Here is a 17,368-nt window from a genome sequence, read left to right as displayed (position 1 = left end):
GCATTGCCTTAACTCTGCAAAAGACTTGTTCCTGAGGAAGACTGAAAACTGCAAAACATTGTTCTTTATGTTCACGCTGCCGCCTGCATTTGTCACCTTTTGGGGGCGTGGCTATGAAGAAGACTCATGATGGGCACCGGTATTTCATTATTTAATGGCACACCGTTGAGTTAAAATGTTGTCCCTTTAATGAAAGAATCCTTGGGGTTTCTCGCATTGCAGGGCGTAAGGCCGGAATTTTCATCTTGATTCATCCCTGCATTATCTTATGAAAGCAACGCGATAAACAGCGTCTCACAGAACAAGCACGCACACAGCTAATGAGAAGGTCCATTGAGCGTCATAAGATTTGCTCCCAGAAGCTGTGTATGCGATTACAGCCTGAAGGGCTTTTAAATGAATAAAGGGTCGTATACTTATTCGCTGGGAAGTCAACCCTGCTGCTGTGTAAGGAGAGCCACCTCGCCGCGACGGCCAGGTGATGAGTACAGCACAGCGCACGGAGGGAACCCTTCTTCCGCGGCCGCCGCGAGTGCCCGCCCCTTCCTGCCGGGGCCCCACTTCCGCTTCGCCAAGATGTCGGCCGCCATCGCTGCCTTGGCGTCGTACGGCGGCTCGGATTCGGACTCGGACTCGGACGCTGAGGGGAAGCCCACTCGTTCGGCCCAGGTCGCCGGCGGGGATGCCGTGCTCCACCTGACCTCGCCGCCCCCCGCCCTCGCCCACCAGGCTCTGGTGCCTGTCGTGGATTCGGCCCCGGCAGTGGCTGTGAAGGTACGAACCGCGGCGCGGAGTTGACGGTTGGGGGGGGGGCGGCGAGAGGGCGGGGGGGGGGGCAAAAGCTCGCTCTTAACCTCCTTTCTCATCTCCTCTTTAGTCTAGCCACTCTTCCATCTCCTTCGTATACTTTACCAAGCCACACAAGGTTACCTAAGCCATGGTTTCTTCAGCAGCATGCTGACATTCAGCAGTAGGCTTTTCCTACAGAGATACAGCTTTTACATTGTGAAGGTCTGCTCTGCAGTTTGATTGCCTAAAGGTAGTGTACAGTCAATTGTTGCATTCAGATAGCTTGGTACTGTACTAGGTAAAAATTCAACAGTATGGGGTACTGTCACACTTCCAGGTTCAGAGCATGGCTTTACTTTCTCCATTTTGTGGATGGTCTTAACTAACTTACCAGTGCCACGGGTTTTGGTTCGTATGCCAGGATAGATTTGTACTGGTGGTCCCTGTCACTGCAATTAATGTTTCTCAGACTCCATAAGCTGTGGTTTTGTATGTTTTGATGACTAATTAGAATTCTTAAGTCAGTGTCCTGCTGTACCTCACAAGGATCTACCCATTGACTCAGTGGAATTTACATAAATTGCAGATTACCATTCAGCAATAGATTGAGTGGATTTATTCTACTTGGTTACTGGTCTTAATATCTGAATTACAAGATTCATGAGCAAAACAGTGTAAAATTGAGTTTCCTGATCACTCTGTGACTTTTTTATACTTTGACAGTGAGCAGAGCCTTTTGCCAGGAAGGATAGAAGACCAGCCTTCTTGTTCAAGTAGCTATAAATTCTAATCTAGAGATCTCCACCTCTTGGAGAATTTACGACTGTGCAACGTTTGACAGAAGCATTAGTTAATACCTCTGGATGATATCTACCATTAATAAACACATGTGTTCTCCTTTGGCAAGCCGCAAAAGTGCATTAGAGTACTGCCTAGCATGGGCTGCTGTTATTTCTTTAGAGGCTATACTTGAAAAAGCCATTCATAAACTCTTGAATAGCTAGAAGTGAAGTGCTTCTATAATGTGGCTTCAAAAGGAGTCATTTTTTGAAAGCTAGTTCCCTTGAAGTAGTCAACATGTTGAATTGCCTTTAAATCTTTTTTTGTACTGTTGAGCTGCTTTTCAACTGTGTTTCATGGAGACCTCTTGGGAGACCTTGTTCCATTTGTGTCCAAAAAATAAGATATGGTAGTGTTTAGGAGGACTTGTGGATTTCTCTCCTTAATTAGCCATGTCTATTTACTTAATTATAAACCATGCTATGAAGGTCTTTCAATTTCTTTAGGTATTTTGATTTCTTCTTATTTACAGGTAGTATGCATCTTTTTCCTTTTTGCTGTTTGCTGTCTTTAGTTTTAATTTTTAATGGTAATGTAAACTGTTCTGTTTCTAAACATTGTTTCTTGTTAGAAAGTTAAATTTAGCAAACTGTTTAGGAAATCTACTGTTAGATTTAAATGAACCACATGAAGATTTGTGAGACTATAATAGAGATTGATTATGAGCAATGATCCACTTCTTTAGGAGATCTGCTCTTAATGAAGCAGCACAGTTTAGTCTTAACCTTTGTTAAGTCTTGAACCTTTGTTCATTCCAAAATGGAAAGAAGAACAGCTTTTCATTTTAAAATTAATAAAACCATGAGTATTGCTAATGGGAAGTGATATAGATTAGTACTGTTGCATGATATTGAGGAAAATAGCACCTAGTAATTACTGTATATCAGATATTATAATCAGAAGCTCAAGATAGTGTCATTTTCCTCAGATGGCTTGTTTACATTTTTAATTCTACTTTGACTTTTGGGCACATAGTCTACGTGGTTCATAGGCAGGATCTGTCCTAGTCTGTGCTAATTATTGATTTGTACCTGTGTTAAAGAATTCAACCATTCTTTTTAAGGCATGGTACAAATAAAACTGTTACATACAGCACTGATGGTACCTGTCTGTCATGGGTTTGGAGGGAAAGTTCCATCCTATGGGGAGTGGAAGGCGGGACATCAGGGGGAGGAGCTGTACTGTATATATATGTGGAGCTTGTGTGGAGAAGTTTAGAAGCTGGCAGGAGTGGGAGTCTGTGTGTCAGACTGAGTACAACTGTGTGTCATTTTGTACATACCTGATAGGTTCAGGTTTCTTTATAGGTAGCCAGAACTGATAGGTTCAGGGTCTGTGCTTTACTTTAAAGGGTTCTGGGTGAACCAATCTGATGTATGTGTGATTGAGACTAAGCCACGTTACAGTATCTTATTTACTTGATCTTTTTATTTACCCTGTTTGTTATTTAAATAAACCTTGTTCTTTTGTTTGTTAAAAATCCATTCCTGGTCTGTGTGACTCCTTATAGGGAATGGTTGGTGGCAGCTTAGTTAAAGGGTGGTATATCCCAGTAGGTCTGGGGTTGTCACAGCATGGTACAAATAAAACTGCCAGCTAGCCCAAAATATTTTAGCAGTTTAATATTCCATTACTTGTGTGTTTTCCTCCTTCTTGCATGATTATTTCCTCCTTCCGATTCTTAAGATGGCAGTCCTGTATATATCTCCCTAGGAATAAACCCTATTGAACTCACTGGCTGAAATTCTGTTGGTGCAGCTTTCGCCTGGATTGTATCTCAGAAGCTTTCATCACTAGCTGTGCTGGCTGGTATTTCTGGAATTCGCAGTCCAAGAACACCTGGGTTACCCAAAGTTGGAAACCACTGTTAGAATGACATCATCAACCATGGCAGTATTGAATTGGAAATCGTTCCTTCAGGTTCCAAGGCTTCTTAAGGCTCCCTTTTGTCGTGGAGAAGCCTTCAGGAGCCACAGGTGTGTGTGTGGGGAGGTTGATAGGCATTGCTGCCAGATTGGTGGCAGCAGAATCAATAAATAATTCACTTCTAAGTTCACAGATGACTATGATACATCAGCCTCCACTGTGGTGTAGTGGATTGAATGAATAACTAGGACTCAGGAGATCTGCATTCACACTCCCATTCAGGCATGGAAGCTCAATGGAGGGTTGCAAATATTTCATTTACCTGGAGAGCATGATTGTTGTTTATTCGTTTAGTCGTGTCCAACTCTTCGTGACCCCATGGACCAGAGCACGCCAGGCCTTCCTGTCCTCCACTGCCTCCGGGAGTTGGGTCAAATTCATGTTGGTAGCTTTGATGACACTGTCCAACCACCTCGTCCTCTGTCGTCCCCCTCTCCTCTTGCCTTCACACTTTACTAACATCAGGGTCTTTTCCAGGGAGTCTTCTCTTTTCATCAGATGGCCAAAGTATTGGAGCCTCAGCTTCAGGATCTGTCCTTCCAGTGAGCACTCAGGGTTGATTTCCTTCAGAACCGATAGGCTTGATCTCCTTGCAGTCCAGGGGACTCTCAAGAGTCTCTTCCAACACCACAATTCAAAAGCACCAATTCTTTGGTGGTCAGCCCTCCTTATGGTCCAGCTCCCACTTCCATACATTGCTGCTGGGAAAACCATAGCTTTGACTATGCGTACTTTTGTTGGCAAGGTGATGTCTCTTTTTAAGATGCTGTCTACGTTTGTCATCGTTTCCTCCCAAGAAGCAGGCGTCTTCTAATTTTGTGGCTGCTGTCACCATCTGCATTAAGCATAGAGCCCAAGGAAGTAAAATCTGTCACTGCCTCCATATCTTCCCCTTTTATTTGCCAGAAGGTGATGGGACCAGTTACCATGATCTTAGTTTTTTGATGTTGAGCTTCAGATCGTTTTTTGCACTCTCCTCTTTCACCCTCATTAAGAGGTTCTTTAATTCCTCCTCACTTTCTGCCATCAGAGTGGTATCATCTGCATATCAGAGATTGTTGATACAGTGGTGCCTCGCTTAGCGATCGCTCCATTGAGCGATGAAATCGCTTTGCGATGGACTTTTGGCCATCGCTGGAGTGATCGCTTAGCGATGACCCCTATGGCTAAAATTTGCTTTGCGATGATCGCGGGGAAGTGATAATGGCAAAGCAAACTTTTTTAAACAGCTGATCGGCGGTTCCAAAACGGCGACCACAAAAACAAAATGGCCGCCGCAAAAACAAAATGGCCACCGCTGTTTTGCCTCGCTTTAGAGGCACCCAAAATGGCCGCCGCTATGGAGGAATTTCACTTTAAGGTAAGTTTTTAGCCCATAGGAATGTATTAAATACGTTTTAATATGTTCCTATGGGCTTTTTAATATTGCTTAGCAATTAAATCACTTAGTGATGTTTTTTCCGGAACGGATTAACATCACTAAGTGAGGCACCACTGTATTTCTTCCAGCAATGTTAATTCCTGCTTGGGATTTCTCCAGTCCAGCCTTTCGCATGATGTATTCTGCATATAAGTTAAATAAGCCAGGGGACAATATACAGCCTTGTCATACTCCTTTCCCAATTTTGAACCAATCAGTTGTTCCATATCCAGTTCTAACTGTTGCTTCCTGTCCCACATATAGATTTCTCAGGAGACAGATAATTGCACTCCCATTTCTTTAAGGATTTGCCATAGTTTGCTGTGGTCCACACAGTGAAAGGCTTTTGCATAGTGAATGAAGCAAATGTAGATGTTTTTCTAGAAATCTCTGGCTTTCTCCATAATCCAGCACATGTTAGCAGTTTGGTCCCTAGTTCCTCTAGCATGGTAATCCTCTAGCATGATTAGGAGTGCTATAAATCAATGCCAACTTGACAGCACTCAGTACAACAGACGCCAGTCTAAATTTTAAAAAAACATATAAATAAGTACTATTTCCCATCATAGAAAATTCAGAAAAGGGCCACATGGTTGTGAAAACAATGCATATGCAATAGCAGGTGATACCTCTATTTGACCATTAAGAATATAAAACAAAAAATCAATACAAAAAACAAACAGAGAGCTTTCAATGACCAATCATCTTCAAGGCTGTGCATCAATTTTTTGTGAGCATTCCAAACTTATGTCCCAGATTTACATGGCTGATGATGCAGAGGCCAAATTAGCTTCTTAGATAGAAATAGCTGCGGCCTGCATATTGATTTCAAGCTCCACCTCAGCTAGCAGTTTGGAATTTATGGCCCATCTCTTAAAACAGAGGACAATCACAGACAATCTGCCTTCCTCCCTTTCTGAAAGTTTCCTTTTAGCTGGGGGAGGGAAAATTACTCAGTGGCATGGCCTGCCTTAACAAATTTGGGATTAAACTACCAGGAACAGTCAATTTAAGCTAAATTAAAGTAAAATAAACAGTTGCTTTTCTTTAGCACGCAGTACTGCTTGTTTGGTGTCAATGGTGTTCAAAACTGGCTTGAGTCTTCAGTTGATGTCCTGAACTGTAAGATACCATAGAATGGCAAATAAGGATATCAACTGAAGACCCTATGAAGGAGGAATCTCCAGAATGTCCCATCCTCAACTGCACTGCTTAGCTCTTATAAACTCAAGCCTGTGGGTTCCTTTAAAGAATCAGTTCATTTGGTCTTCGCCTTTTCCTTCTATCTTTCCCAGCATTGTTGTCTTTTCCTTTTTAATTAGTACCAAATATAAATCTTAACAGGGTTGTTTTATTTTTTAGTAAAAAGCATATTAGGATACATGATTTGTCTATTCATTATTATAGTAGAATGAAGCATTTACGTTTATTTGAAATGAGTAGAAGCATTTAGTTGACAATAGAATAATAGAATTCATTCTAGTGAATGTGAAATAGTTGACAATCCATTCATTAAGGAATATCCAGACAGAGGCTAATTTGTTGAAGAACTTCATAGTTCATTGTTTTAATTATGAAGACTAGTAAGGCTTTCTTTTAATACTCATTGGTGACCACTGTAGTTGAAGTTTCATGTAATAGATTAACATTCAGTACTAGGAATTTCTAAAGTTCACAACATTGTACTAAATCATAGTTTTTGTGCAAAGTCTATAATTGTGTAGGTTCCCTTCTAGTGCACAAGTATTCATTAATGGGGAAAATATCTGTGTCATTTAATCTAGTATATATTTCTTTGAACTCAGTATGATAATTAATAGGTATATTTGGTAACCTGGTGCCCTCCAGATAATTTGAGCTTCAACTTCCATATTCCATATTGGGACTGAACATGTAGAGTTTATTTTATGGGAGCTATAGTTCAGAACATCTGAAGATCATTGTCTTGCTTACTTTTGGATTGTATTATGAAAATGCTTACTTAATTGTAATGTGGACATTGCTATTTTTACTGGCATGTGCCTATTTAATGAAGCTTCAGTAAATGACAAATTACAAATATCACCCTTGTCCCTTACATGTCATAGAACAATAGCTATATTGGGCTAACCAAAATAGGTAAAAAGAAATTACAGATCTCCTCTTCAGACAAGACGTTACAGAAACAAGCAAGAAGAGAAGGGGCAGAGGCTTGATGTTAAAACCGTCTGAGCTGCCTGTAGTCTTACGTTGTAAGGGTGGAAGGCTCTGTAGACATACAGTAATAGCTTGTATTGTTAGCACAGCAGTAGAGATGATCACATTCAGGCAGCATTTAACATGTTTATGCTAGCCTCTTTATACTGCAAACCTCTCTGAGGATGTTGCAGGCAGAGAATGGAGGAGACTGGATCCAGTGTTCTCTCACTTTAGCTATCTTCTTAAGTGCAATCCTTCCTTCTTGTCCCAAGGTATTTCTTCTCTAATATGAGACAATTCTTCACTCCATTGCCAGAAAACCTTACTTGTTATGAAGAATGGCAGTGCAAGTAGCATGGATATAGGTTCCGTCTTCTATGCTTACAAGGAAAAGTAAAAAAAAACAAACCATCAAGATTAAGAGAAAAGGAAGAAAAAAGAGTGATTGGGGAAATGCTTAAATAGTAGAGATTGGATCAAATTAATTAGTGATGAAATTTGTGCGTTATCACAGGTTCCACTCATACCCTTTCCCAACCCCCAGGCTGGCTGGGCCCCTTAGCTTTCATTGTGTGCCACCAGGGTCCTTTGACTCTGGCAGTGCTCAAATCTGGGCAGAAGCCCGGGCTGCCCATCCACACCTCCTCCAGCAGCCAACCAGTCTGGCAAGGAGACAGGACAGGGTTTCTCCCTGTGCAGCCAATGAATGATTGATGCCAGGGGAGTCAGGGATGGTCAGCCAGGCTCCTGCCTGGATTGGAGTGCTGCCGGAGATGAAGGACCGCAGTGGCACGCAACGATAGGTAAGAGGCCCAGCCAGCCCACGAATGAGTATAGGGTATGTGCAGAACCTCTGCTGCTGCACTGATGAATTTAATTGTCTAATATTAAATCCTGATGATGCAATACCTTTAATTGCACTGTGTTCCAGTGCAGAGTAACCAAAGGCAAAAGATATTTATATTGACTGTGAATTTCTATTCATATTCATTATATGTAATGATTTTAAAATAAGTCTATATGGAAGTTTAAGCCACAGCCTGTTCTTACACCTGCTGTCCTTTTTATTATATGAAGAACTCTGTGATGAGTTCTGAGGCACTCCTGTAGGAGAGGTTTCTACAGTACAGATATAACAGCAGAGAAGGGCCATGTTCTTGATGTCCTGTTTCTGTGAAGGACATGGCTCCTTATATAGATTAAAGAATGAGAAGGCACATATGAGCTAAGATAGGAGTGATGTACATCCAGAGACCCATTGTTCTAAAACAGGGGTGGGCAAAATGTGGCCCTCCAGATGTTGTTGAACTGCAACTTCCATAATTCCTAGCCCACACAGCTAACAGTGAGGAGAGTTGGGCCTAGCCCACACAGTGAGGAATGTTGGGATTTGCAGTTCAGCAACATCTGGAGGGTCGCACTTTGTCCAGGTCTATTCTAAAAGAATGTTTCTCAATATTTTGTGAATACTGCAGCTTTTGAGTTATCTTGAAAAGCAGTTCCACATAGGAATATTACCAACACAGTTGTTTTCACTTGATTAAAGCTGAAATAATTCATTCAAAGTTAGTTGTGTTTATTTTTCAGAATTGTATGTAATTGAAAATAGACGAATTCAGCAGTGAAAGCTTACTATTTTTGTTTCCATCTTATAATATTTAATTTAAGATTTAATTAACTAACTGCAGTACATTTTTTGTGTTCTACAAATGCTGGATTATTTTGTCATCCTATTTTTCTCTGGTTGAGTTTTATTTGTAAATGTATAGGAATATGAGATATAAAAATGAGGGAAAGCTTATAAGTATACTAGTTTTATAAGTTTGTGTTGATTTTCCTGAAAAGAAAATTTGTGATCTTCTAAAATCTTTTGCAAAATGTATGAGATAGTATTTGTTTGAAGTTTAAGAACTATGCCAAAATCGTACATGGAGATATAACCTAGCCTTTATTGGTTTTTTTTCTTCAAAGTGGTTGAAACAAGAATTCATAAAATATTTTCATAGGTAAAATTCAGATGTACTTTACTGATGAAAGTTTAGCAAGAGGTCATTGTCGCAAACATTTGATTTTCTTGATGAAAAGGATAACTGTAGGGGGCACTCCACATACCGTAATGCTGGACAGTACAACTTGTGCTTCAGTTCAAAGATCATTGAATTGCAGAGAAAGAATGGTGAGCCCATGGATTTTAAATGATTCACAGATTGAGCTAACTGTGCAGTAGAACGAGAATAGCTATAATTATCCTCATGAGAATTGTTCATGTCACAGTGTGTTGTCTTCTGCACACCTCTGGGTGAATAAAATGTTTCTAATAGGAAAACGGAAGGAGATAAAATGATGGATTTATAACATTTTGTCAATTACAGATTTTCATATCTTCACCTAATTAAATATGGAGATACTTGCTACTTACGACTAGGCTATTTACCTTGTCTTCTTTCCTTAGTAGTTAAAACTATTCTCACTGTTACGCAGATATATTTCGTGTCGTACAAGTTTTCACCCTTCAAATGCATTTCCACATATTTAAAAAATATAACCTGTGTTCCTTTAAGAACTGTCAACTATTTTGTAAGATGATGGTGAAAGGCACCAGCGTAACATGAAGCTAATAGTACTACTTCTAGGTACAATTTTGTGTGGTCAAGAGAATACAGTACTGTATATAAATTTCTGTTACTATAACTGTTCTCAGTTAAAGAGCATGGGATGTGAAATAGAAGTCTGAAGATATCAGTAGCTCTTTCCTTGCTACATGAATGAATTGAGAAGGCCTTACTATGAAAAGAATGAGGTCAGACAATGAATCTGTGACACCACTGAGGCACAAGCCATGGTTGTGTGGTACTTTTTTTTTTAATGGACAAAGCTAGTGAGACATGCTTACCATTTAGGTTTGCAAGTTCCAGATTAGATTGTGTGTTATGCAAAGTAGCTCACTGAATTGCTGATGTCTTCTATCCCTTGTAATCCTTTTACTAAAGGATCAAAGGAGGAAACACATTTGAACTCTACTCGTCTGTAACCACTGATAATGAATTGAGGAATAAGGGATGTTTTCCTTACCTTTTTTTAAATGCTGCACTAATTTTCTTAAACAGGCTGTCCCTGCCCATGCTATTCTCAACTGCAAGGAATGGTTTTCATTAAATCTTTGTGAGGCCTGAAGATTATAAGCACATTCTTTAATTGTTATTGTTGGTCTTTGGAATACTGCATGTTTCAGTTTCAATTTTCAGTAAATACATAATGGTTGAAATCCTGGTGCTTAGCGTAGCAAGTCATCTTAGAGTAGGCCTATTGAATCAGTGGTGATTTGATGAATCAACTTCTCCATGAATCCCATTGATTCAAATGGATCTACAGTGGTGCCCTGCATAGCGACGTATACGAAAACATCGCTAAACGGAAAGAAAACCCCCATAGGAACGAATTAAACCCTGTTTAATTCGTTCCTATGGGGCAAAAACTCACTGTTCAGCGAGGATCCTCCATAGGGGCGGCCATTTTCCCCGCCTCGGTAAGCGAGGAATCTGTCCAGAAAACAGGGGGCGCCATTTTGGAACTGCCGAACAGCTGGCATTTACCCCCCCCCAGGAAAAGGAGGAAGAGGAGGAGGTGAAGCGGGAGACGGGGAGTCAGGCACCCGGCCCTTTCCCTTCCCCTGCCGCCGCCGCCACCCTGGGAGGAACAAGCCGGCCGGGTGCCGGCTTGAAGAAGAAGAGGAGGAGGTGAAGGGGGAGGCAGAGCCAGGCACCCGGCAGAGCCAGGCACCCGGCCGTGCAGGGGGAAGAGGGAAGCCTCTTCCCCCTGCACGGCCCCGGGAAGGAACAAGCCACAAGCCGGCCGGGTGCCGGCTTGAAGAAGAAGAAGAGGAGGAGGTGAAGGGGGAGGCGGAGCCAGGCGCCCGGCCCGGGGCTCTTTCTCTTCCCTCTTCCCCCTGCACAGCCCGGGAGGAGCGAGCCGGCCGAAGCGCCGCTCGCTGCCGGCCTTCGGATGAGCGGCCGCCGTCGCCTCCTCGGAGGAAGAGCCCTCCCCGGCGGTCCTTCCGATGCCCCTGCCGGTCAGCTGGGGGAATATGGTGCCTATGGGGAAACATCGCAAAGCAATTTTTCCCCATATGCAACATCGCAATGTGATCGCTTTTGCGATCGCAAAATCCACATCGGTATGCGAATTTGTCGTTAAACGGGGCACCCGTTAAGCGAGGCACCACTGTACTCTAGTTCTGACTCACTTTAATGTAGTAAATTGCAACTATAGTTGGCCCATTTGAATCAATGAAACTTACAGAGAAGTTGAATCACCCAGTCCTTATTGATTTAATTGATCTACTCTAGTGCAGTTTATTACACTAACTAAGCAATAGAATTTCAGCTGTTGCGTGATCTTGTGTATTGGAAAAAGCAAAGATAGTTTTTTGTGGTTAAAGAGTCTTCATGAAAGCCACTGACCTACGTTTGTTCCCGATCACTTGTCTTTGCATCTACAGTGGTGCCTTGACTTACGACCATAATCCGTTCCAGAACATGGACGTAACTCAAAATGGTCGTAAGTCGAAGCACCATTTCCCATACGAATGCACTGAAATGCAATTAATCTGTTCTGGCCAAAGAAAATAATCGCCCCCCAAAAAAATCACTGCAAGACTCATTGGAAACACGATTAATTCATTCTGGCCGAAGGGGGGGGAAGAAAAGCTATCAGGTGTGCGAGACCCATCAGAAATGCACAGAAAACAAAGGGACCAGCTCAGAAATGCAAAGAGCAAAGGAAAAAGCAAGGGAAGCATGCAAGACCATCGGAAATGGGGGAAAACCCCCAAAAAGCAACCAAACTCCCAAGACCTATCGGAAATGGGGGGAAGCCAAAAATAAACAAACCCCCCAAGATGCATCACAGCACAAAAACTTTAATCCCTTTCCCCTCCTTTTGCTATGCCCCACTTAGATTTCTTAATTTGGGGTTAGAAAAGTGGGGAGCATCTTATACATGGGGGCATGTTATACTCAGAAAATGCTGTACTTGAAACATTGATTTAGCTGTGCTTTGCATTTGGCCTTTCCCCACAGTTAAAACCACCTAAGGTCCTTCATTTTCTTCCTCGAGAGGAGCAGGGTAGTTAACAAAGTACAGTGGTGCCTCGCTTAACGGGCGCTCCGTTTAGTGACGAAACCGCATAGCGATTAGGTTTTTGCGATCGCAAAAGCGATTGCTTTGCGATGTTTTAAATGGTTTTTTTTTTGCTTTGCGATGATCGGTTCCCTGTTTCGCTTACCGATCATGGCAAAGCGATGATTTTTTAACAGCTGATCGGCAGTTCCAAAATGGCCGCTGAGTTAAAAAATGGCCGCCTGCTGTGTGTAGGGACAGATTCCTCGCTTAAGAGGCAGCGAAAATGGCTGCCGTATGGAGGATCTTCGTTTTAAGGTGAGTTTTAAGCCCATAGGAACGCATTAAACAGGTTTTAATGCGTTTCTATGGGCTTTTTTAAACCGCATAGCGACGAAATCGCTTAGCAGCGATTTTTGCTGCACAGATTAACGTCACTATGCGAGGCACCACTGTAGTTTCTTCTCACCCATTTATAAATTTCAAGGCTGATTTTACTTTTACTTTTCCATACTTCAGCACTAATGTAGTTTTCACAAGAAGGATGCTTAAAGTTGAACTAGATTTAGAAGAAACAGATTTTGAGCCAAAGGTGGGTCCCAGAGATTTCAGGAAAAGAAATCTGTAATGGGGAAATATCTTTACGCTTGCTCCAGAGCTTGTATATGAACAATGGATTTATATCTGTTCTTTATATTTTGTTCAAACAGCTTTTGAAGCTCCCCAGCATTTCAGGAGTATCTTATTATGCAGCATTGCAAGGGCTGCAGTACAAGGAACTTTACTCCTAAGTGCTGCTGGGCATGTGGAACTAGATATACAGTTCTCTAAAGTATGACAAAGATGATGTTGCCTAAGATGAAAAAGCCACACAGTGAATCCCATGTGTCCATGCTCTACCTAGCTTCTGGTTTTCTACTGTAGCCCCCATGCCATTTGGCAGATTGATTAGACTTTTCAAAGTCAGTTACGTACAGTGGTGCCTCGCTTAGCAAGGTTAATCGGTGCTGCAAAAATCGCTGCTAACCGAAAACATTGCTAAGCGATTTTAAAAAGCCCATAGGAATGCATTGAAACCGCTTCAATGCATTCCTATGGGCTTAAAACTTACATTTAAGCAAAAATCCTCCATACGGCGGCCATTTTCGCTGCCCGGTATGCGAGGAATCCATCCCAGAAAACAGCGGGCGGCCATGGTTTTTACCTGGTGGCCATTTTGGAACCGCCAATCAGCTGTAGGAAATAGATCGCTATATGCTAATCAGTAAGCGAAACAGCTTACTGATCATCGCAAAGCGATTTTTTCCTGTTTAAAACATCGCATTGAGATTGCTTTTTCAATCGCAAAATCTTCATCGCTGAGCGGTTTCATCGTTAAACAGGGCGCTCATTAAGCGAGGCACCACTGTATTTGGGTCAAAATTCCATTGGCTGGATAACTATTTAAATCCCAGCCATTTTTATAATTCTATTTCTAAAAGTGTGTGTGGCATCTTATGAGTGGATTCGCCTTCTGAGGATAGAGTCATGCTGTTGAATACAATCTTAGAAAGTGTTTACCTTCTTTTCAGAGGAAATTTGTAAAAAGCAATGCAATAGTTTGTCTGTTGGAAACTACCCTTCAACATGATCATGGCAGGGAAGTTTAGTTCCAGCATTAACCTATCACACCATACGAGTTGTCTCTCTAGAGTGGGGTTAGTCAAAGTAGAGCTCCTGGTTTTCTTGTGGCTCCACTGTGCCCCCCTCCCAACATCCACCAAGTCCCTTACAGTCTCTGGAGTTTTCATTATATTCTCCTAACTTGCAAGGGTGGCGGGTGAGGCCTTCAGAGGTCTGGTGTTTGTAAGGAACTTAGATCTCTCAAATTTGCCCATCAGACTGCAACCATTTTACAGTCACTTCCCACACCAAGGTGATCTGATAACATATCACCCCAAAACCAAAAGACCCATTGAAGCAATCAGCATCTACAGAACTGAAAGAGAAGACTGTTAAAACCCCCGCAAAAGTGGATATGAGCCATCTCGCCTCCTCAGTTAGGAAGCTTCTTTTTATTTCTCCTACTTGTGATCCGTTTCTTTGTTGGTATCTGACAGTTTCTTAGTTTTGGCGGGAAACGACAAGAGAGAGAGTTCTTTAACAATAAACTCTTTATTAACAAAACTTAGTGGTTTCTCAACAACAACCTCTATGGGATTAACATGTTCAACACCAACAGGAAAATCTGTCCATAACAAGGGCAACGTTTCTTCATAACTGTTTTTCTTTAACGGAAGGCATGTTGGAATTGCTCCTTGGCTTTCTCAAATAGCCACTCCTCACCGTACATATCGTCCCGCAACAGGGATGATGAGACCAGTCTCCTTCAGGTGGCTTCTCATTTGGCTGAACCGGCCCTGGTCGGATCACCTTCCTCCAGGGACCCCATCCTCAAGGGTACACTAAGACCATTCCTCTGGTCCTAGTCCTTATGTGATTAGTTTTCCTTTCTCTCTTTTTATATTAGCTTCTTTGCACTCAAAGTCCTTCCTTCTGTGGCATCTTAAACACTCTGGTCTCTCCTTCTACCTCCTGCCATTCTTCTTCCAACACTACGACTTTTCTTGTCTCTCCTTAATTTCCCCCTCCTCCGATGTTAAGAAGACATCTATTTCCCTTCTTTCCCTCTCTCTGACTCCTCCCCTTCTTTTCCCACCTTTTATTCCTTCATCCTTTCTATAACTTTCACTACCTCTCCCTCTCTTTTCTCTCTATCCTTTTCTTCCTCTACAGACGTATGAGGGGATGGCTCTCTCCCTCTCTTTTCTTCTCTTTATCCTCCGGTTCACACTACTCCACATATCTTGTTGCTGGCAAAGGTACCTACCATGACCTCAGCTCCAAGGATACTAATCTTAACTTTACTGCAGTTGCCACAGTTACTGTAGCTCCCTCTGCTGCTCTCCATTCTAATTCTAGTCCTGGGGAAATTTCATATCGATTGCACTGCTGAAGTCATTGTAGATGCTATATCTCTTTGTAGATACTCTTGAATGTAAACTGCTAGAGCAGGGGTCTCCAAACCGTTCACAGTGACAGCCACATAGTATATTTTCCATATTTTCAAGAGCTGAAGGAAATCACACTCCCGCCCACCCAAACGAGTCAGATAAAAAGGATGTGGCCAGCAGGCTGTACTTTGGACACCCCTGTGCTAGAGTATCAGATGAAAGCAGAACAAAAACCAAAGACAAGGCTTTAGATAATGAGGACCTCTTCAACTGTGATGAAGCCACAAACCATCTTCTTAAGATCACAGCCAAGAAGAGAGACATAGGGTTGCAAATGCAGTAGATCAACTACCATCAGTCTACTCATTCTGCTCCAAGTACAAGACTCTATCCTGGAAACACCTTTGAAAAGGCCTTTCAGGTGGCGCAAATGTTGTCAGAGACAGTGGTTCGCAGTTTTGGGTAACCCAGGTGTTGTTTAGACCACAGTTCCCACAAGCCTTCACCAACTGCGATACTGCCTGGGGTTTCTGAGAGTTGCAGTCCAAGAATGCCAAGGTTGAGAACCAGTGGTTTAATAGAAGGTTCTCTTCTATTGTATTGCTTTGATTCCAAGGTTTGATGTGCCATCTTGACTCTATCTTTACAGGCATCAGCCATTCTGTCCCAGTGATTGTGCATCTCTTCATCACATCAGCAATTTACTCCATTGTTATTGAGAGTTGTGTCTTTAGATCAGGAGCCTTGTCTTGCTATTTCAAGACCTAATACAATATCACCAGTGATGGATAAGCCCTTTCCATTATTTGCCTAGATTATGCCATGGAAATCTGGGCACTTCCATGTATTAGACAATTTTGTTCCCTTTGCATGCCCCTTCTGTACCGCAGGGGAAAGAGAGAAGCATATGCATAAGGCTCAGTCTCATGTGATTTCCAGCAGCCCTCCAAAATCTTTATTTCTGTTAGCATTTTTTTAATGGGAGTGTTGGACCTCCAGAGGGTGCAGTTGTCTTCTATAAATGGGATGAGTGATCTCATACGGCTTGGGAGTCAAAATTTTGTCCCTATCCTCCACCACAGGCAGTAGCAGATTGGAATGTGACTGTTTCTACTTTCTAGCCAGTCCTTCTCTAAAATGTATACAGAAACTGACTCAACAGACAGTCTGTGATTTGGGGGCTGATTTTGTAATATTTTGAGGGAGGGTTGGAAGAGCCTTGGTGGTAACACACACACCGTGATGATACAGTGCCATTGTAGACTTGCAACAACAGTAATAGGCCATTTGGAGTGGGGGGCATTTTTAAATTTTGGGGTTTCTTGGGTTGCTGTGGGGGGCACAAAAAAAATCAATAGGAGCCACAGGTTGACCTCCCTTGTTCTACAGTAAGACATGATACCATATGCATATTTTGTTTCAGCAGCTCCCCAAATCTGTTTTTTAATAAAATTGAAAGTCTTTTTTTAAAAAAGCAAAACACCCTGGTCTTCTGGACACTTGCAGTTTCATTTGAAGGGGCTTGGGGGAGGGCTTGGAGGGCCCTAGTGCCAGAAGAATGTTTGCATAGTCCAACATGTTGTAATTTGCCACAATTGCAGCTAGCCCATCTTTATAATTTACGGTACAGGGATTCTTGGTTGCTGAAGCAGAAAAATGTTATAGGCCATGGAAATGTAATGTGAGTGTGCATATTACAGATAAGTAGCAGAGATCAGCATTATTTGATACAGAATTTTGATTGGTTTAGCTTTACAAATAATGCTCAGTCCTGAAATAAAGTTCTTTGGTCTTGTTCTCCCATGAACAGAAAAGTTATTTGCTGTTTAGGACCCATTTGAGCTTTGGAGGAATTATGTTAGAGAGAGAGTGCAATCTTGAATTCAGCAGTGGTGCACCAGGGGGAACAACTGTACAGTACTTACCCCCAAGCAGTTAACTATACCCATGAAATGCTGTTTTTGCAGTTAACAAAGCTTTGCTATCTTCGGCTTTAATCTCTACACTAAGTAGAAATAGACAAGTTCCTTGCTATGTCCTGCTGAGTTTGTTGAAAATACAATATATTGTATGTCTGAGTACATGTTCCAGCAGTGGTTCCAAT

General features: G+C 42.0%; 1 protein-coding gene across 1 annotated transcript in view; it reads left to right on the top strand.

Annotated features, from left to right (window-relative positions):
• Window positions 1–545: 545 nt before the first annotated feature.
• The window catches only part of CDC40 (cell division cycle 40), a 59,352-nt gene continuing 42,529 nt past the window's right edge, over window positions 546–17,368 (top strand). Inside the window, exon 1 of the mRNA XM_020801331.3 lies at window positions 546–774. Coding sequence (XP_020656990.3) covers window positions 577–774 — 198 coding nt within the window. The 5' untranslated portion in view covers window positions 546–576. The remainder of the gene's footprint in view (window positions 775–17,368) is intronic.

This window comes from Pogona vitticeps, chromosome 1 (genome assembly GCF_051106095.1).
Source record: "Pogona vitticeps strain Pit_001003342236 chromosome 1, PviZW2.1, whole genome shotgun sequence".
NCBI classification, from domain to species: Eukaryota; Metazoa; Chordata; class Lepidosauria; order Squamata; family Agamidae; genus Pogona; species Pogona vitticeps.
Note: the sequence above shows the minus strand (reverse complement) of the source record. Positions and strands in the feature narration are given on the sequence as shown.